This window comes from Olea europaea, chromosome 11, assembly GCF_002742605.1.
Source record: "Olea europaea var. sylvestris chromosome 11, O_europaea_v1, whole genome shotgun sequence".
In the NCBI taxonomy this organism is placed as follows: domain Eukaryota; kingdom Viridiplantae; phylum Streptophyta; class Magnoliopsida; order Lamiales; family Oleaceae; genus Olea; species Olea europaea.
The window spans coordinates 27,340,339-27,361,187 of record NC_036247.1 but is presented as its reverse complement, the minus strand read 5'-3'; the positions used below and the strand labels follow the sequence as shown (position 1 = coordinate 27,361,187).

General features: G+C 34.7%; 4 protein-coding genes across 6 annotated transcripts; 1 reads left to right on the top strand and 3 right to left on the bottom strand.

Annotated features, from left to right (window-relative positions):
• Positions 1-1,016: 1,016 nt before the first annotated feature.
• Positions 1,017-4,674, top strand: LOC111403931 (bifunctional epoxide hydrolase 2). Of its 3 annotated transcripts, none has more exons than XM_023032604.1 (6): positions 1,017-1,338; positions 1,990-2,491; positions 2,957-3,296; positions 3,531-3,629; positions 3,729-3,849; positions 4,143-4,674. In XM_023032604.1, the coding sequence occupies exons 1-6, from the start codon at positions 1,116-1,118 to the stop codon at positions 4,355-4,357; spliced, it is 1,500 nt and encodes a 499-aa protein (XP_022888372.1). In that variant the 5' UTR covers positions 1,017-1,115; the 3' UTR covers positions 4,358-4,674. The 3 variants fall into 3 exon arrangements, with proteins under 3 accessions (XP_022888372.1, XP_022888374.1, XP_022888373.1); XM_023032606.1 differs by lacking the exon at positions 1,017-1,338 and adding an exon at positions 1,366-1,845; XM_023032605.1 differs by lacking the exon at positions 1,017-1,338 and adding an exon at positions 1,366-1,845 and having other exon boundaries at positions 1,949-2,491.
• On the bottom strand, positions 4,650-6,264 carry LOC111404641 (protein SRC2 homolog). The gene is made up of 3 exons (XM_023033421.1): positions 5,593-6,264; positions 5,493-5,496; positions 4,650-5,287 (listed from the first exon to the last, which is right to left on the bottom strand). Exons 1-3 carry the CDS (start codon positions 6,060-6,062, stop codon positions 4,772-4,774), a joined length of 990 nt encoding a protein of 329 aa, XP_022889189.1. The 5' UTR covers positions 6,063-6,264; the 3' UTR covers positions 4,650-4,771.
• An 86-nt stretch (positions 6,265-6,350) lies between these two features.
• Positions 6,351-14,068, bottom strand: LOC111403932 (uncharacterized N-acetyltransferase ycf52). Its single transcript, XM_023032607.1, has 4 exons — positions 13,453-14,068; positions 7,750-7,808; positions 7,440-7,496; positions 6,351-6,841 (listed from the first exon to the last, which is right to left on the bottom strand). Exons 1-4 carry the CDS (start codon positions 13,918-13,920, stop codon positions 6,685-6,687), a joined length of 741 nt encoding a protein of 246 aa, XP_022888375.1. The 5' UTR covers positions 13,921-14,068; the 3' UTR covers positions 6,351-6,684.
• Positions 14,069-14,804: 736 nt separating this feature from the next.
• LOC111403930 (cytochrome P450 714A1-like) lies at positions 14,805-19,653 on the bottom strand. Its single transcript, XM_023032603.1, has 5 exons — positions 19,337-19,653; positions 16,764-16,990; positions 16,075-16,325; positions 15,455-15,824; positions 14,805-15,377 (listed from the first exon to the last, which is right to left on the bottom strand). Exons 1-5 carry the CDS (start codon positions 19,608-19,610, stop codon positions 14,946-14,948), a joined length of 1,554 nt encoding a protein of 517 aa, XP_022888371.1. The 5' UTR covers positions 19,611-19,653; the 3' UTR covers positions 14,805-14,945.
• Positions 19,654-20,849: the final 1,196 nt, after the last annotated feature.

The following is a 20,849-nucleotide window of genomic DNA, read 5'->3' as shown; positions in this document are numbered from 1 at the left end:
GAGTAGAAGAAATAAATTAAAGTAAAGTAACGAGAATCAAACAAGATTTATATGAACAGTTTATAAAGTCTTTAACTCTTATGATCTTTACTAAAGGCTAAATTGCAAAATGGTCCCTAACCTTTGCTTGCTTGGTGGAAACATGAGCTATCTTTCTAAACTTGCCATTGATATCTTCATATCCACCTTTTCCTTCCGGCGAAGGCCCTTATCGTCACCTACCGTCTCCTTTGTCAGACAAATGGAGCGTGCCCTTCACTTGGCTTAATTCATAAAGGTATAATAGTCCTTGCACTCTATTTTCAATTTGTTATTCATCTTAAGTTTAGTAAGAAATAGGAAAATGAAAATATGATTCATCTTCTAACACTCAAAAAAGACTATGAGTCTTTTCAATTAAAAAATGACTTTTAACACTCAGATAAAGAAAATGAAATATCGATAGAAATGACTATCTTCGCACTAGAAGGTTCATATGAGAATTTCAGTGTGTCCTACGAAGAGGAATCTTATGTAGTGGTATTTAACATCAAATTAAATATCAACAGATATATCCTTATATTTAATTGAATTGGTCATTTTATGTCACATATATTGATACCAATGACGTTAAATGGAATTATTCTCCTTCCAATAATTGAACGTGAGTATATCAATTTTTTAATTTTTTCTTTAATCTTAAACTAAAGATTGACTTTGAACGTAAGGGCTTGTATTTAATTTATGTATTTTCAAACTAATATTACAAAATATTTTGCACAATGCACATTAATATCAATGATTCTATCAATTTTGGGGTGTAATAGATAATAAATAGTTAATCACCAGGTGTGATAGAGGGACTTTTTTAAATATCAATTGAGCTACGTTTGGAGAGTAATTTCCAATGAGTCATCCATTTTAGGATGTCAATTGCCAAAATTTGTATTTTTGAGGTGCAAAAGGAGAAATAAACAAACTTTAGGAGTACAAATTGCCAATACTTCTTTAATTGGATAAATTGTTCAGCTTGTTCGGTCTCCCATTCATTTCAACTCCCACAAATTTCAGTATTCAATTTATTTACTTGTTATACTAATACGAAAATATATACTAGATTCTTTGAGGAGCAGATAATGTATATGTGTATTTCTGGAGTGTATGATCACAAGTTTGTTTTCCTTAGCCTCCCGAAATTACAAAAAATTGTTGGGCTTCAATCTGAAGCTAAGAGCAGAATATGGAACAATTCTTCTTTTCCTTGTAGTTTCAATTTCAAGAAACCCATTTTAAAGCTGGATTTTCTTACCAAAGCTGCATCTGCTTCTTCCCTAAGTGGCTCCGGCGCCGAATGGAATGGTAACAATTTCATAAAATTCAAAGGCCTCTATCTTGTTATCCTTTGTTAGATTATACTGGTTTCCGTTGACATATATGTGAATTATTTATAACCTGTGTAAAGGAATAGACAGAAATATGAAGAGCTAAGCAAAATTCTGTATACTGGGCTTGCGGGTTAGGGGGTATGAGGGTTTTAGCCAGTCATAAACATCCTTTGTACTGTTCTTAGTTTAGAATTTTATTGGGCTTGGTTCATTTTAAGATTTTCTGTATATTGCTTCTAAAATTTTCCCCTCATTCTTTGGGCAGCTTTTCAGCGTTCTTCATAATTGGAGTTGTCTAAACGAACTATTTGCTGTTTTCCTTCAAATTTTCACTATATATCAAGATTCTTTTCTTTTGAGTGCTCATTACCATATCTTAATTTTTGATATTCTATTGAAATAATTTTTACTGATTGCCTGAGAATGAAATGTACGATCTTTGTACAAAGGATGGAAGAGAAAATGGTATTGTTGTTGAAAGGTATGAATCTAACCAGCTCCATCTGATACTAATGTTTGAGAGTTTCTCCGAACAACTATAAAACTTTGGACTCATTTTCTTTCACTAATTTTTTGGTATCTAGAGATTTGGACGGTTTATACAATCTTCCCTTGATTTTCCCAGAGCAAGTCCTGGTCAAACGGAAGAAAAAAACCCAAGGTGTAGCAGGCATAGATCAGGATGAATTACAGGATCCAACTCATCTAGCTGATCCTGACAGTTCTTTTTGTGAGTTCAATGGGGTGCAACTACACCACAAGATTTGTGATGCAGTAGAAGAATCATCCAGATCGCAATACCCTCACATGGTAGAAGAAGCATCCAGTTCACAATACCCTCACTTTGCTAAAAGGGTTAACTTCCCTATGATCTTGTTACATGGCTTTGGAGCCTCGGTCTTTTCGTGGAATCGAGTGATGAAACCTTTAGCACAGGTCGTTGGTTCAAAAGTTCTTGCATTTGATAGACCAGCATTTGGATTGACATCTAGGATAAATCCTGTTGAGCATTCATCTCCTGTTAGCCAAGATACCAGAACTTTAAATCCATATTCGACGATGTTTTCTGTGTTGGCAACTCTATACTTCATCGACTTTTTAAAAGCTGAGAAGGCCATCCTTGTGGGGTATGTTGCTATTTGTATCTTTCGTTTTGTTCTCATTCATACTACAAAGAAAAAAAAAATATTGGTATCTCACTTGATGGTAAAGAATGTTCTTAGATTTACTAACCTTTGCAAAATTTTGACTCCCCCACCACACCCACAATTGATATTGATGTTCATTTCTTTTCATGTAAATTCTTCTATGAAGCACGTAAAATTATGGATAGATTTTAGCTACTATTCATCTTACTCCCTATGAAAACTTGAACCTCTATTAATTATTCTCGTTCTAGAGCGAAACTAATTGGATTAGTACCCTAGACCAGTTGTATATTGGATTTGTACTTGAGAGTCAATTTTACAGATTACTAGTACTTGTACAATCACTTGAAGTTGGTAATATTTGATGAACTATTCTGGTTCTCTTCCTATCCTTTCTTAAAAGTCTAGCCCTGGTCTAACCCTGTTAAACTAATGGAATGCCAGGCACTCTGCTGGTTCCCTAGTAGCTGTAGATGCATATTTTGAGGCACCAGAACGTGTTGCTGCTCTAATCCTTGTTGCCCCTGCAATTCTTGCACCATTCATTGCACAGAAAGTTGTCAAAGAAAAGCAAGGTGGCAGAGACAACCAGATCCAAGAGAGCAGCTTGGATTCAAATAACCCTGATAATCCATTTCTCAGAATTTGTAGCCTTTTGTCAAAGTTAACTAAATATGTTGCGGAGGCAATAGTGAGTATGGTAAAAGGGATGGGAGGAATGATAAACTCTCTGTATAAGAAAGCTTTATCAGCAATTCTGCGCTCTGCATTTGGTGTGATGGTGGTAATGAATTTTATTTTTGTTCAATTCCCTGATTTGCTAGGTTTAAGTTATTTGAATCTTCACTGACTTGAGGCACTGTTTACTGGCCGAGAATATTCTTGATGCCTCTGTAAATTTCCTATCCTAAAACATCATTCTCTTTGCTAAATCTTTCATACACATCATGCTTTAATTTTAGCATATGTATCATGCTTTATATAATAACTATTAAGCTATCCTGCTTCACGGTTTCAGGTAAGGATGATAATCAATAAGTTTGGTATACCTGCCATACGGAATGCATGGTACGATTCAAATCAAGTTTCTGATCATACTTTACAAGGCTATACAAAGGTGATTTCTCTTAAAGCAATTTCACTGCTGTCTCATGACTTTGGAATGTATGATGAGTAGCTGTTGATCAACAAGCTAAAATTATTTTGAAACATTCAGCCACTGAAGGTCAAGGGCTGGGATAAGGCTCTTGTGGAATACACTCTGGCAATGCTAACAGATTCTGCATCTAAACTGAAGCCACCACTGGCAGAAAGGCTGAGCAAAATCTCATGTCCAGGTATATTGTACAACACTTTCAATCTTTTGTACTATTGAAATTGTGCACTTGAAAAGAAAATAAAGACAAGAATATTAGTATGATTCGCAAAAGAAAATTGAGAAAGAAAAAGTCTTGTTGAGGTGAGGGTGTTGATGGATGAGCTAATTGTGTGCTTTAGTTTTGGAACAAATGTATGTATCCGGTGCATTACTTTAAGTTAGTTATATATTTGAGTCATTTTCAACCTTAATTAAATAGCCTTCTATATGAATGCATAGAATCTAATTATGGTGATTCACTTAATGTACCAGTTCTCATTGTCACCGGTGATAGTGATCGACTTGTCCCCCCATGGAACTCTGAAAGACTTTCACGTGCCATTCCGGGATCTTATCTTGAAATAATCAAGAATTGTGGTCACTTACCCCAAGAAGAAAAGGCAATTGAGTTTGTGTCTATTGTTGAAAATTTTCTTCTGAGAGTATTTGGCGCTGCAGAAGAGGCACACCTGCAAGCGGTAACTTGATATTGGTATTGATCAAATGTAACACAGTAACAGGGCCATGTAGGAATCTCAACCAAGATTGAAGATTTGAAATGAAGCTCGTATATTGAGGGCTGCACGGTTTCATCAAGGAATAAGTTCCTGACTTCAGGATACAAACAAAATATCATCATTGAGGCTATGGAAACATCAATACGGTATATGGACATAAGTTTGTAATTATGCCCGTAAGTATTGCACACTTATATAGCTGTAAATTTACAAGAGTATATTTCGAGCATCTTGTGATTTTTGTGTTCCTATGAGAAAGTAATGTTTCCAAGATTCACGTTTATATATTCTTGCACATGTAATTACATATATAGAGTTTTCAACAAAGAAACATTCAAAGTTACAGCCGCTGATACAGTACGAATGAATAATGATATAGCATTTCTAAAAAGGAGGATTAGCTGATATGGTAAGACTAGCATCTTGTAAGCCACCAGAAAAATCAAATCCTGACATGAAATCATCACCGAATATCATAGCACCAGCTGCTAATGCTCCTGCTCCTACCCCCATTGCGAAACCAGGCCCACCCCTTCCTGTTCCTGGTGGTCTTGTAGAAGATGGCATATTTACATAACTAGGCGGCAGATTACTTGTTCTTGGGAGGAACGTCGGTACATAACCAACATTAGAAGGCGGCGGCAGTGGTGGCGTTCGAGGTGGTTGATAGCTTGGTCCACCAACCGGTGGATAGTTTGGTGGCTGGGAATAATTTGTAGGCATTGGCATTGGATGGACACATTGGCTATTTGTCAGTGGATGGCTTGCTAGTTGTTGGGGTTGTGTCTGGGGCAGTTGTGGCTGGTTATTACCTTGGGGTTCATATCGACTAACCAGCTTAATTTCACCACTGTGATCCATGAGTTTAGTAATGGCAATTTGCCCCGCCCCATCGTGGTCCTCGCCCCACCCCGAACCCGCCCCATGAAGAAAAAGTAAAAAAATAATTAAAAATAATTTTATTTTTAGACAATTCATCCGTCAAAAATTTATTTTAAATTTGTATTTTATTCTCTAATAATAACATAATTCGAAACTTTCAAAATATAAAATAAATAAAAATTAAACGGGGCAAAAAGTTGCCTCGTCCCCGCCCGCCCCGAACCCGACTTGTTGCCATCATTACATGTGTTTAAACTCTTCCCGTCCACCTGTAAAGACACTCGATATAATACATTTAGTGCTCAGAAAAAAATTAATGTTACTAGAAAGAATTATCTAGAGAGGATGGACCGGGATCTTTCCTTTCCTCCGATATAAGGATTGAGATATCAACAAATCCTTGAGGTTTGTTGGAGTTAATTTTTCTCAGCTGAAAACTCCCTACTTCTTCAACAGGCTTTGGAACCTCAGAACTACCAATGTATTTGTCCATAAATTCTTTCAAAACAAGAGTTGCGGATCCCGGGAGACTTTGCCTAAGAAAGATTGGTTCTCTACTGTAAACTTCAACATGAAGGGCCAAATCTTGAAAGTTTGGTTCAGAAGTGTCTACAGCAAATGAAAACTTAGTTTTCCAAACTGGATTGTTGTTCCCTGAAGCATCAATCTTGGTGCAATACTGGTTGCCAGGATCAATCCATCCAACTGCCAACCATTGTAACTTAAAAAGGGACGACTTGCGCCGGAGTCCTCGACCTGAAATTAAGCACATCTCAACCCATATTTTCCTCATCTCAGGCAACCTTCAGCTGTGTGATGAACAAGTAGTGGTAGAAGAATTTGTCCAATGGAAGGTCCTTTTCTTGATGATGAAGTCAATAAAGGAGACGAGATGTCTCCAACTTTGCATAATATCAGAAGGCTACCTTGCTTTATACCAAGGAAATTATTTATTAATTGAGTAGTGTTATACAGAAGCTTTATCATCTTTTTCTATAGAAAGACCCGTAAATGCATCACAGGTGGAAAGACATCCAATTGCGAAAAGTCAAAGTTTCACTGTATAAACTCAACATTGCAATTAACCAAATTTTAGGTTTGTTTTTCTTTCTTCAACTGTCCAATAATATGCAGTCCACCATAACATACATGCTAAAAGAGTATGTCTCATGAACAGTAACTTCTCCACAAATTTGTGCATAAACATTGCAAAATTATTAACAGAGGCCTAACATTTTTACTGCCATGTCTTTCACATTGGATTGCCTAGAAGGTGAAATCTTGATCACGCCAAATTTCAAGATGAAATTTTGATCGGCCCAATACTAATGAAAGCATCATATTCCATTTAAGTTGCTCAAGGACGGAATCAATGGCAGCACAACATGGCATCATAATGAGGATTGGCGAACGGATTATGATTTTAAGAGTTTTCTTAGAGGGGGGACTAACAATTGCTTTCTACCAATGGCTAATGTCTCCTCATCAATGGAATAGCTAGAATTCCTTGTGTACATCATTGTGGTCGATCCCAATATATCGTCTCCAAATCCACATGCTCTAAAGAATAACCTGTGGAGAATTCAAAGATAAGAAGGCAAGACAAGCGAAACGTTCATGCTTATTTGTTAAGATAATGAATGATGATAAAGATGATAACTTCCAATGTGTATACATTTTACAAATTCAAGGCAATGGATGTAAAAGGGAAACTGAAAACGAAATCATAGCCTACGAGACACATTGCTTTTAATTAGCTATCTTGGTAGTCAAATTAGGTTTTTAAATAAAGAATGAGACATATACAGAGAATAAACAAGCACCCAACACCCAAAATGTGCCCTGCATAGGTGATCTTTGAAATCCCCCAGTAACTGAGTTAAACAATGTAGAAAAAAGCTAGGTCGATCTGTCGGAATATAGTGCTCAACGATTCTATTAGTCATATTATCAGTATCCTTTAGGAACAAAGAACTCCACTCAGTGAGAGAATCAATCAATGGTCCCAGGTGTCAAACCATCGCAGGATAACTTCAAAGACGGAAAAGTAGCTCTTATAAAAGGCGCTCAAGATGCACAAGATCTCCCATAAGCATCAAACAGATATACATTTTTGTGCAATGAACTTAGCTAGGCTTTCACATCATTCCCAAAAAGGTTAAAAGTTTACCTTTCGTTATCGGAGCAGAGAGCAGCTATATCATATATGTCTCTGTTCGTCAGCATTCTATGACAATAAGGGAAATTATCAGACCCTAATAATGTTTGCATATCAAATGCATAAAGAAACCAGTACCAACCAGTTGTGTACCTATCAATATGTTAGGCATGCAGTAGTGAACAAGATTGGAAACCCATTGAAGATATGAACCTATTTTTCTTGTTTAATACTGTCCCATCCATTTTGCTAAACATGCCAATAAACCTTTTTCTTGAAATTCCAACTTTAATAAGTAGTATCTTTAATCAATGAGACCAACCTTACAATTTTCTGAACTATCATTCGGCCAATTCCTCTACCTTGTAGAGCAGGCAGAACCTGCAAGACTGAAACACTATTATATAAACTTGTACAGCAGATATATTTCTTGTCAAAAACTATCCACAGAAAATGTAATAAAGCAAAGTGAAGCAGAATATAATCCATCAAAACAAACAATTTCTCATAAGCATTATGCTATCTTGGCATTCACTGATGCATCTTCCTTTTAAATACCTATTCCTGTTCTTTCTTTTTTCTTTTAGTGTGAAACAATGATATTCAGTCAAATGTTATCATTACAATGCACATGAACTTTATCACAAATCAAAACTAAAAAGGCTCCGATTCACAAGATTGACACAATCTCGGTAGAACAAGTCAAAGAGGGAGAGTTTTATGTTGTAGTTATTAAGGATAAAATCTTCCAGTAATATAGCAATGACCAATGGGTAGAAAAGGATCTAAGTAGCTGACCTCAAATTTATTTACAACCATGCTTAATTTGCTATTGTTCTTTTTGTTGGGGAATACACCGATTCAAATGTACATATTATATTTACAAAACGTAACTTACATGTTCATGAAATCGAAACAAGGTTTCGACTTACCGAAATATATTGTGAGAAACTAACCAATGATTATTAAATCTGATTATTCCCATTCTTGAATTAAAACATGTGATTCTTTTTATCGAACTCTTTCCTTAAGATGAATTTGTTCCTCATTGGTGCTAACGATTTTTCGACAATCATCTCCCAAGATATAACGACCACGTCAAGCCATAGGAGCACTCCAAATGGTTTCGATCAACGAACTCAAACGGAATTCCCCCTCTACAAAGTGTTTTATTTAACATGAAATGAATAATATGAAATTATGTAATGAATTGGAATAACAAATACACATCCAAGGGGTCATATATATATAGAAGATGAAGGGTTGTGGGTAAAGGGACACACCCCAAATCCAGCATTTTTCATGGAAAATTGCAACACTTCATTCTTCCAACTTTGGACAAAATTTCTCATTCATACGGAATTGGTTTCAAGATTTCAAATATACCACGACGATTTACTCGACAAGTAGAATAAGTTGATCTATTTACTTTTGTAATTTAACCATCAGATCAAGTCCGAACATTCAACCAAAGTTGACACGAAGTCACACATTTTCATTTTCCCAATTTTACACTTAATGAATTTTCGGTTAATTTTTGAACCAATTCCAACAATCCCCCGCATGAATGAAAATTCGAGTATGCAAATGTAATGCTATGATGTGATGCAAGTAGAGAGAGAGCAGAAAGTCACTGCATCGGGGATAGTAGCTTCTGGGCTAGAACCTCCCGTAGTGAAATAACATTGGACTTACTCGGCTAATTGGTGAACGTGATGTATTAAATCATTCAACCTTTAATGTAAGCCAAGACAACGACACTCACACAAATGTCTTTCCTAAACCGTTCATGGTTCTCATGACTTGGTTCATTTTGGCCATGAATCCTTCTTGATTCTGCAAGTGTTTAGAGAATTCAAGCCTTTAATAATTCTCAATGAAGCGGCCCCACTTCACACTTACATAGATGATCTCTTATTAAGAGTATTCTGCCCTACTCCATTTGACTTAATCAAGATATATGAATCATTAAAAGATTATTTTAACCTCTTACAACTCTACAAAAAGCACTTTAATATTATAGGAATGAGTTAGGAAACTATTTTCCTTAGTGCTTCATGGAATTCTCATAATTTAGTTGTCCCTTTGAACCAAAATCTTGAGATCTCCAGTCAACAAAGTAGGGTTACTATTACAAGAACTCTAACATAAAAGGCTTTACCTCATTCCCTTCGATATGCAGTATTCTTGATCTCTCTTAGTAAATCTCTTTAAAGGTACCACGAGTTTGCATTATTGAGATTATCTGTTTAATGATATTATGTTTATGACTTATACGTCTAGACCTACCATTACATGTGACTTAGTATCTTATCAAATATTGCTAGCCAATGATCGATTCACTTGATAGATACAAATTATCGCCACCTAGAAATCCTCTCATGAAACTACATGCCTCATTAGCTTTATCTAAAACTTTATCAATTTCCAAACAACACTGTTAGAGGATTTATATCTAATTATTACACTAGTCAACCATGTTTACAAGTGGATGGGTATTCAATATCATCATTGAAACATTACAGTGCATTCGAACTTTATGAACATTTTTCATATATTCCAATTGTTCTTGCATGTCTAAACAAACGCCATAATCGGCTTTACAACCCATTTCATCCACTTTAGACTTAGTATATATCATCCTTATAATTAGTATAAGGGTTTTCTATCTTTCCACCTTCATAGGTATCGTTCTATGATTATAAGATAGAAGCAATCGTAACTGTTAAACTGAGTTACTCCCACAATTCCTCAATAAGGAATACATATGCAATCTAGTAATGTTGCTTCCACAAGTTTTGAACTTTCAAGTTCACGAGCATTAAGTTTAACCCTTTCACATTCTTGGGTTATACTTCAACTTAGAGTTCATCAACTCTTTCATAGTTCAATTTATAATATCCGTATCGAGTGCATTGTGAAAGTCTATATACTTTCAAAGTAGTGGTCATCAACTTGCATATAATGTACTTCAATTTAATTAATTTTGATCATCCAAATTAAATCAAGGCCATTACATGGAGCAACAATACTTTCAAAACATATACCAACTTAATTGGTTTCATGATTGAAATCAATTTCAAAAGTGAAAATAGCTAAGCATCTTGATTTACAAGAATTGCAACTTCTCCAAACATATGTAACTTATCACATTTGTGACATTTCACATGATAGTTTCATTTCATGTTAAATAATAAGGTACATATTCACCTTATTTACCATATTTAAACTTGAACAAACGAATCAACCATAGATTGAAAAGTTGTGTTCTCAAAAGATACAATCCTATAAAAGGACACACCTCTTGGATTAATCTCTATGAAGAGACACACCCATTGAAAAATAATTATATCAAAAGCCATGATTTTTCATATAAAATGACGCACCTTTTCATCTAAATTGATCCTCATCAATTTAATTATATATATAAAATATATATACATACCTTTTGTACAAGCAAGCACCTCAATTATAACCACCACGTAATGGATTCGAATTGAATGAATACAATTCTCTATTAAAGTTTCCAATGACATTTACAATTTCCAATTCCCTGATTTAGAATGCAAATAAGTATTTACTCGAAATACAACATGCATGTAAGCAATGAGAAATCCCATATACAGACAATATGGAAATTTCAAGTTTTGCATAAAAGGCCTCAATGATTGTTACACAAAGTTATTTGAGATCATCACTGTCAGAAATGACATATGCTTCTAACATTTGCCTTCCTTAGTTTCCACAGAATGCATGTGAAATATATAATTAGATTCTAAAGTAATTTAGAATATTTACATAAATTGAACAAACAACTTTCCATAAAGGTAAAACAAAATCCAATGGTTTCTTTCCATGTGCAGATATATGTATGGTGTTTATTTACCATAACAAGCAACGGTTATCGGAACCACCATAAGTAGGCAATTACCACTGACTTTTCATGAGAAATCATGCATTTGAGGAAACATATTCTCAATGTCGGCATCGATTCAATTTGAGACACCATATATAAACTTGCATGAACTGATTCAATTTTGGAACCACATGCATATATTAATTATGACTAATGCAACCAACAGTTGTCAGGAAAATCATATATTAATTGTCTCGTAAATGTAATCAGATCTTAAAAATTTATTAATTTCAAGTTATTCCTTCCATGGCAGACAAGGATGTCAATTATTGAATTAAATGAATTATACAAATCCATATAGAACTTATCTGTAGTTTCTCCAAAGGTGGCATAAGTTAACCAAACACATTCAACAAAGAAAAAATAAGCATCAGAATTTTAGGCAGTTAACATAATGATTGGCATGTACATATTCATGCCCCTTCATAGAAGAAATAGATAACCGCAAACCATATGACAAATAAATTCATGCTACATAATTCCAAAAAGGTCACACCATTTCACAAATTACTAAACTGTTTTAACAATCATGCATATACGTGCATTCATTTATTCATTTGGAGACTTTAATTTGGCAAATGGAATATAATTTTGGACAAAACCCAGTTGGAATATGTAAAATAAACTTATTTTCCTACCACAATTTCCATTGTCAAACCATGCATGTAACTGGGTTTCAATATATGAAAGGGTGTGTATTTTCATTCAATAAACAATTAACGAGATTATCCCTTAGGCAACTTAGCATATACCCCTTGGATTACAAGTGCCCGCAAATAAACTGCCAGTGTTGACATAATAATTTCGACAAAATGAAACTGCTTTGAACATGCAATATTATAATACCATCAATATGGATGCACAAACTCAATTTGCACACTTTACAGTATGCATATTATATTGTATGGAATAAATGGAATGTCGAGCATATACAATTCTGGAAATGTGAATATAAAACGCACGGGAAAAAGATTCAAAATTTATCTTAAAATTGTTCGGAATACACCGATTCAAATGTGCATATTATATTCACAAAACGTAACTTACACGTTCATAAAATCGAAACAAGGTTTCGACTTACCGAAATGTATTTTGAGAAACTAACCAATCATTATTGAATCTGACTATTCCCATTCTTGAATTAAAACATGTGATTCTTCTTATCGAACTCTTTCCTTAAGATGAATTTATCCCGCATCGGTGCTAACGATTTTTCGACAATCATCTCCCAAGATACAACGACCATGTCAAGTCATAGGAGCACTCCAAATAGCTTCGACCAACGAACTCAAACGAAATTCCCTCTTTACCATAACAATGATTTTGATGTAAAAGATAATCACTTCTACAAAGTGTTTTATTTAATATGAAACGAATATTATGGAATTATGGAATGAATTGAAATGACAAATACATATTCAAGGGGTCCTATATATAGAAAATGAAGGGTTGTAGGTGAAGGAACACACCCCAAATCTAGCATTTTTCATGGACAATTGCAACACTTCATTTCAAACTTGCATCCTTTCGAAAAGTTGCAACACTTCATTCTTCCAACTTTAGATCGCAATTTCTCATTTATCCGGAATTGGTTTCGAGATTTCAAATATACCACGACGATCTACTCGACAACTAGAATAAATTGGTCTATTTACTTTTGTAATTTGACCATCGGATCAAGTCCGAACATTCGACTGAAGTTGACACGAAATCACACTTTTTCATTTTCCCAGTTTTACACTTAACCAATTTTTAGTTAATTTTTTAACAAATTCCAAAACTTTCTGTTGGGACAAACAGTGATATCATTTACATTTTTATCTTTAAAAATTACATGAACTTTATCAGAAATCACAACAAAAAAGAATAAACTTGTGATCACAAACTTGATTTGTGAGCTTTAAAAAAATAAAAATAAACATGACTATTAGTCTCTTCAAATCCATCAGCGTTAATTTCTCCCCTTTCCCTCATATGTTTAATCAAAGCATTATATAGGACCGATTAACACTGACTAAGATCAAAACCACACTGACTGAGTTTCTGAAGCAATTGAGATCAATACAAGAGATGATAAATATAATCGAAAGGGTTCTTCGAATTTCTAACCATGACATCATAGATAGAAGCAGTCAATCCAAAATCCGAAACAGCGCGACCAAACCCTATCAACTGCCCATTATCAGGCGTCACTGGCGTCACTCTTTTGATCCAGTCTCCACCAATGCCCATCAAATTTGACACTTCCACTGGAGAAGAATGCGTTGTTAAAAATTCGGGCTTGGTGAAGACCGAAACGACGACGGAGCTGTGGAAAATGGCGGTACGGAGCTTGCCAGCATCAACGGCCTCGACTCTGCCCGTGGCGTCCACGATAGGGAAGCGGTGGCAGGAGTGGTTGCAGAAGGTGTAGAGGTCTTTTAGATGATGCAGATTCACGTGGGATGGATTAGTGGATATATATATCGGTGGGGGTGGCGAAGGCTGTTTGATTTGGCCGGTTACTTTGAGCGGTGGTGGCAAAGAATGAATTTTGGAGGGAAAATAGCCACCGTGAGCGGCGTTTGCAACCGCCATTTGAGTCGCCCTTTTCCCCTCCGCCACCAAAATTCCTTCTATAGTTCACTTTTTCTTTATTCAATTTTCTTTGCAGTGGTTCAAATTCTTTGTAAAAGATTTTTGTCAGTTTCTTTAAACCTTCAAAGAGGGAATACATAAATTCTGTTCGCATTTTTAATTGTTGTTTAAAGCCACAGGAAGAAATTTGTAGATTGGCGGAGTCGAAATTCTCGACTTTTGAGTATTTCTTTAATATTTTTATTAATATTCAGCGTGGTAACGCTTGAAAAGTTAGAAACTAGCATGGTATAATATACACTTTGGACCATTGAATTTGAAATGTAGCCCTTGATTGAGCCTCATTATTTTCATCAAAATATATTTTTTAATATTAATTTGATCTCATTTCAATCACATATTTTCATTAACATAATAATATATACAAATTTAAAACTTTTTTTTTATTTTTTTAATCACATATTTTTCAATCAATACACTATCAATACATTGTTCAAAAATGATCTTTTTTTTTTCTTTTTTCCTTTTTGTCGAGAATGGGGTTCAAACAAGGGCCTAGCATCTTATCCGTCATTTTAAAATTGAGTTATTTTCATTTTCTCAACATATTTTGTAATAGCAATTTTTAATAGTTTGATGGATCTCATGACAAGTAATTTTAATATTTGATAATTCATCCGAAGAAAAAACATTAAACATGCACGACGCATTATGCCGGTTTAGGAACTCCTGACCACAAGTCAACTAGAAAAAAGACTTGTGAGAGTTCCAAGTTTTAATTCAATAGTCTACAAGCATGTCCTTGAAAGCAAAGTTAGAAGAATTTTTATTGTCATATATCAAACAAAATAATAGACGATATCAACAAAAATGATGTTGTAAGACATTTCAATATGTATCATTTATTATGGAATCCATTATAAACTAAAGAGTAATAAAAAGTATTATACATAGAATAAAACAACAAAGATTAAAGAAAAATGTGTCTAATTTTACATCTACCAATGACGAAATGTGATTAAACCCTACTTAGAACATCTTTGAATGAGTAAATTCACACCATGACCAGGCTCTACAATCATTCTATAGGCAGGAGAATGCTTATATTTGGGAGACAAAGAAATGTTGAAGTTGGAAATGATAAGTGAAATGACAATCTTCAACTGAACCATTGCAAAATTTCTGCCCAAACAAAGCCTAGGCCCTAATCCAAATGGAATATAAACTTGTGGAACTTTGCATGCTTTTAAAATCCCATTTGCAAACCTTTGAGGATTGAACTCATTTGCATCTGGCCCCCAAATTTCTGGATCCCTATGAAGAGTTGGGATCAAAGTCCATAGGCATACACCTTTTGGTACAACAATGTGGCCTATTTGGGTTTCTTGGAGTGCCTCTCTTGACACAAATGCTGCCGGTGGATACAATCTCAGCACTTCTTGAATTACCATTGTGACCTACAATTAAACGGTCCGTGGTTGACTCTACAGTACTCAATAATATAATATTCAGAAGGGAAATAGAGGGTGCGTACCGTTTTCAGCTTGGGTAGCAAATCTGCGTCAATCTGCTCACTATCTGAACATGCTTGAGCTATCTCTTTGCGTATACGAGCTTGCCATTCAGGATGCAAAGATAGAAGAATCAAGCACCATGATGCAGCAACAGCAGTGGATTCGTGTCCCGCGAAATATATGTTCTTGCAATTATCAACTATGAATTTCTTGGATGAATCCTTGCCCACATCATTTATGGCTCCCTCTAAGATTAACTGCAGTAGATCCTTTTCAAGTGATGATGTTTCCATGCATTCCCTTTCCCTTTCATTTACTACTTCCAAAATCAATACCTCTATCTCTTTCTCCAAATTCTTGACTTTCTTTTGTTGCACACTTGGAAGTAACCTGCCATGGTGCACTCGAATAGGTTAAGCTTCTAGACGAGGTGATTATTCCAACATATATACACTTCATTTTAGGGAGATATTCGTGTGAAGGGATAAATTTTACATGATGAAATAAATGTACAGTAAATATGTCATTGGGTTGCTAAATTCAAATGAGCAATTTGATTTGACTAGAACTCTAACGAGCGCAAAGAATAATGATGAAATAAATATATGATGGAACCCAAGTTCTAATACTTTGTACGTACCCAAATGCATGGAAACCGAAAAGAATGCTCTGGTTAGAAATGGCTTTCTGAAGTGCTCTAAGCTTTGAGAAAATATCTTTTCCTTTCAAATACGAGCTCCCAAAACAAGCTTTCGAAATTACATCTCCTGAAAGACTCCTTAAATCCTCTTCAGCTTTGATCTCTGCCATAATTCCACCTTGTGATTCTATGCATCCCTCCCATTTGCTAGTTAATGTTTTAGCTGACTCCGACATCAATCCAACCATACCCTGCCATTCCAATAGAGGGCTTTTGAATCACACTTTCATTAGAGATTCACAAAAAACGATGTAAACGTCATGTTACATTCGACTCAATATGACAGGAGTGAGGTAGTTTCAATCTTGTTGGCAGTCGGAGTGTGAGAGTTTGACTCCTGATATATGAAATTGGACTCTTTGTGGGCACCAATGTACGGGCAAACTCTTGTTCCTTGGCCTGTTGGGGCACATCCTGCGATTTACCTCTCACGATGCTCCAGGGGCGGGGCGGTGGAGCCCTCAAGGTTGGGGTTCGATCTTTTTTTACATTCGACTCAATAGTATAATTTTTTTCTTTTTTTGAAAAAATACACGATAAACTTGTCCTATCCGTTCACGTTATCAAATATGCCCAGAAAGTTTCTAAAAATGATCAGTATTGATAAATTCTAGAAAAATGAAATTTACCTTAACTTTATCCATGAAGAATTCTGGGGCAACGATTTTTCTCTGTTGGGCCCAAATATGACCATTTGATCTCAAAATGCCATTCCCAAGCATGGGAGCTAGTCTTTTTGTGACATATGAAGGCTTGCCTAAATCTAAAGACATACTTTGATTCATCTCCTTTACTAGCTCTGGATGGTTCACATACAAATGCTGCTTGTTCCCAGTTGAATATGTGTAAATTGGCCCTGCGTCGATTCATGAAAATCTCTTAAGTGCACTTATAGTTCCTTAAATATTAGATTGTATTAAAAATAAAAAGAAATCTAGTACCAAAATCGTGGTTTATGGTACCATCGAATTCGGTCTAACGAGGCCCACACCAAGTACAAAAATCAATGAATATTCTCATACACACTGCTTATGGTCTTGCATTATTGAATACATGCATGTGAATTTGTTTGTTATACACATTTCAATTTATTTGTTTTGTCTCCCATGAAAAAAAATCTCAAATCAAGATGGTCCTAAGTTTATCGGTCGATATAGACATTATGCATGTCAAGAACACGAAAAAAATAATTATACAAAAGTTCAAGGACTTCAAATTAATCTAAGAAACCGTTAAATTTGTACATGACATGTGACCTACTCTTCTCAACATTCTTGATTGCTTTTTGACCATGCTCAAGGCCAGGCCAAAAAAACACGTCGGCCCCTTATTGGTGGGGTGTCTGTCGAGCCTGGCCAAACAGTGTTATGCTATTTAGTACGATAATAATATACTAGATGGGGTGCCTATCGAGCCTGGCCAAACAGGGTTATGCTATTTAGTATGATAATAATAGACTAGACGAGGCACTGCTTATGATGGGTTCCAAACTATAGTTTGAGCTTTCAATAAGGGATTACCGTATTGTCCACTTTTGGAATTTGTTTATAATCTGTAGAGATATGGGTTACAACTGTACAAGTTTAAATATGGGATGAAAATCGGACATGTGACATAACCTCAGAAAAAGCACCACTTTATATGATAAAATTGTGGATATTGGACATGTCAGACAGGTGTGATGCCCATGGCACAAATGGCACCCACATCAGAAGTTCAAGGGTGGGGTTGTCTCGATTTGATTGACTTGAAACAAGTTGTATGTGTGTAGATCTGTCTGAAAAGATGGGCTATGATATCTATTGCAGCGGATATCTTTAAAACTAAACAAATTTCTTCTAGATTTGCTAGAATAAAGTGCATCATCAATATATAATTTTGTATTATTTGTCTTGAAAAATATTTTTTTGTCTTGAAAAATAGTATGTGTACTTGCACTATCAATCAAGCAAGTATCTTGACAATTTATCATGAATCTATCAATATAACAAAATATATATATATGGGTTCCTTTTTTTTTTTTTTTTGTGAAAAAAAAAAAGGGTTCTTGAGAGATCAATAATCCGTTTAATATGATAAATTCTGTTTTGAATCGAATTCTATCAAAAAAAAAAAAAAGGGGTTCTTGAGAGATCAATAATCCGTTTAATATGATAAATTCTGTGTTGAATCGAATTCTATTATACAGATGTATCTATATTCTATACTACTTACAAAAAATTAATTAATTAATTAATTAATTTTAAATTTGTAGTTACAGGTTATGGACTTTTCAAGAATTATTAACCAATATTATTACAAAGAAATTTGTTTATTATATATTCTCCAATAATTGTATCTACAATAGATGTCATCTAGATGTTACAGCAGCAATTATTCAGGAAAATTTAATAATATATTATTACAACAATACATCCTCAATTATTGGAACAACAATAGACCAAATCATTATTAAAATTTCGAATAATGCTATTTGCAGTCGCTCACTGCGGCAGTCGCCCTACGTGGCATACACATGATAGATGGTTATTTGATGCATTAATGAATAAAAAAGCTACCACGTTAATGCATCAAATAATTACCTGCCATGTGTATGCCACGTAGGGCAACTACTGCAATGAGCGACTACGAATAGCATTACTCTAAAAATGCACAAGTTGATTACATTGAGCTAAACTTCAAGAGGTTGTAGATGCTTTAGAATTGGATAAATAAGATGGGATCATACACGGTATAGACCTAATTGCCGCTTAGACTATTGCTAAGCAATTGTAATATTACATGGCATTACTCTTTTCAATAAGTGCAAACTAGCTGCCACTTTTCAATGCACATAACTAGCACTTGAATGAGATAATGCATTTCTTTTTCTTTAACAAGCACTAGTGTCTTTTCTTTAAAGATTAAGTGTTAGAAAGATAGTATGTTCGACCTTACTTGGGCCCTGCTTAAAAGCCGACAAGAATAGGTTGTTTTGGACAGTTCGAGTCTTTCAAACTGATCGATCATGTTTAGAACTGAATAATATAATAGACAAATCGGCTTTTAATGAACAATTAAGAAGTTGCAGAAATGGAAGTTTCTATGAAACAAAAACCCATAGATGATGCCATATTTGTTTCATATTTCTTCAAATGAGGAGGAAAGAATATAAGGGACTTAACTAGCATGAGTATGAAAAAGAATAGAGATTGTACTTTACCATATTGTTTTCTCCATTGTTCAAAATATGGGAAGAGTGTTGATGTATAGTCGTGTGCAACAAATCCAGTGTTTTCTGCACCAGTATTCTTGATTGATGATGCTTGAATCCTCTGCATCTCAGGTACATTTCCATACAGAAAACATGGCCTTGGTCCTCTGATTCCTTGCTTTTCAAGTCTCCGCCGTAGACGCCATGGATTCACCCATACAGAAACTTTCTTGAATACAAGTATAACTGCAGAAAGAAGAAGAAAAAGATAAGGGGCTTTCATTCTTGGGCTTCTATTTGATTTCTCCCTATTGTTTTTCTTTCTCTTTACACTATATATACACACGCTTCAAGTCTTGAATTGGTTAATATAAATTATCGCACTAGTGGATCATTATCTTTAGTTAATTAATCAAACAAGATATGTATGAGTTTAATATATAAAACGACTAAGAGATGATTGGAGCAATTGGAATGATTTGTCAAATTACAATAATAAGTGACACATTGAATCTATACAATCAGCAAATAAGATTTTGATTGGATATGAAAAATGTATAGAGCTAATAAAAGGGATTATTTCACTGTCCGCACTAAAGACAATGGGTGCATGACAATGGGTGCATGTAAGGTTAGAGTGGAGACACAATATTTCTAAGTACAAGAAAATATGTTGATGACACTTTTGGTATTCTCATGGAGATTGGAATGAAACTATAGACTTTGTGAATTTGGGATACCGTAACAAATTTACAAAATTTTCTTCTAGTAGTGAATCTGAAAGTGATTAGGTATTAGAAAGATATTACACTTGACATATGATGACGAAGAATACGACTAGGGAGAATGTAGTGTAGTTCCTTTTAGGATGGGCGTGAGTCTAGTTTTGTCAGGTTTGTGCCTACCCGACCGCTTGGCCGACTATTCATGTTAGGTAAAAATCCAACTCGAAAATAAAATTGAATGAGTTCAAAGCCACTCCGATTTGGGTTGGTTTGTTGTTTCAAGGTATTTTTCACCTTTAGATTTTTTAAGCCAGCTATTAAAATCGAGATTTTTTTTTTTTTTTTTTTTGCCCGCCTCTAGTTTCTTTAGCTCTTACATTCGGAAGCGAATGTGATGTGTTTAGTTTTATTTCTTTTTGTACCATTAATTGGAGGTCAGGAGGAGCTTTCCTAAATACGTATTTTGTCGTAAATTATGCCGTAGTTAGGGGCCTAATAAATGATTAAAGTATAAGTATAGAAAAGTAAGTGACGTTCAGTTTTAATTGTTCAACGAAGTTAGAATACATTTTTTTTTACTTTTTCGGAGAGCATTATTCTAAAATAAGTAGTGCCAAAGCATCTTGCGTTAATGACTTTCTTGTGATTAATAATAGCATCAATGCATATGGATTACTACAGCCTGCATGTGTCTTTTCCTGACTACTTCATTAACTTGTGTGCTTCACCAATTACCCATACACGTGATGAGTCAATAGGACATTATGAATGATTAATTTAGAATTTAGTAACATAAG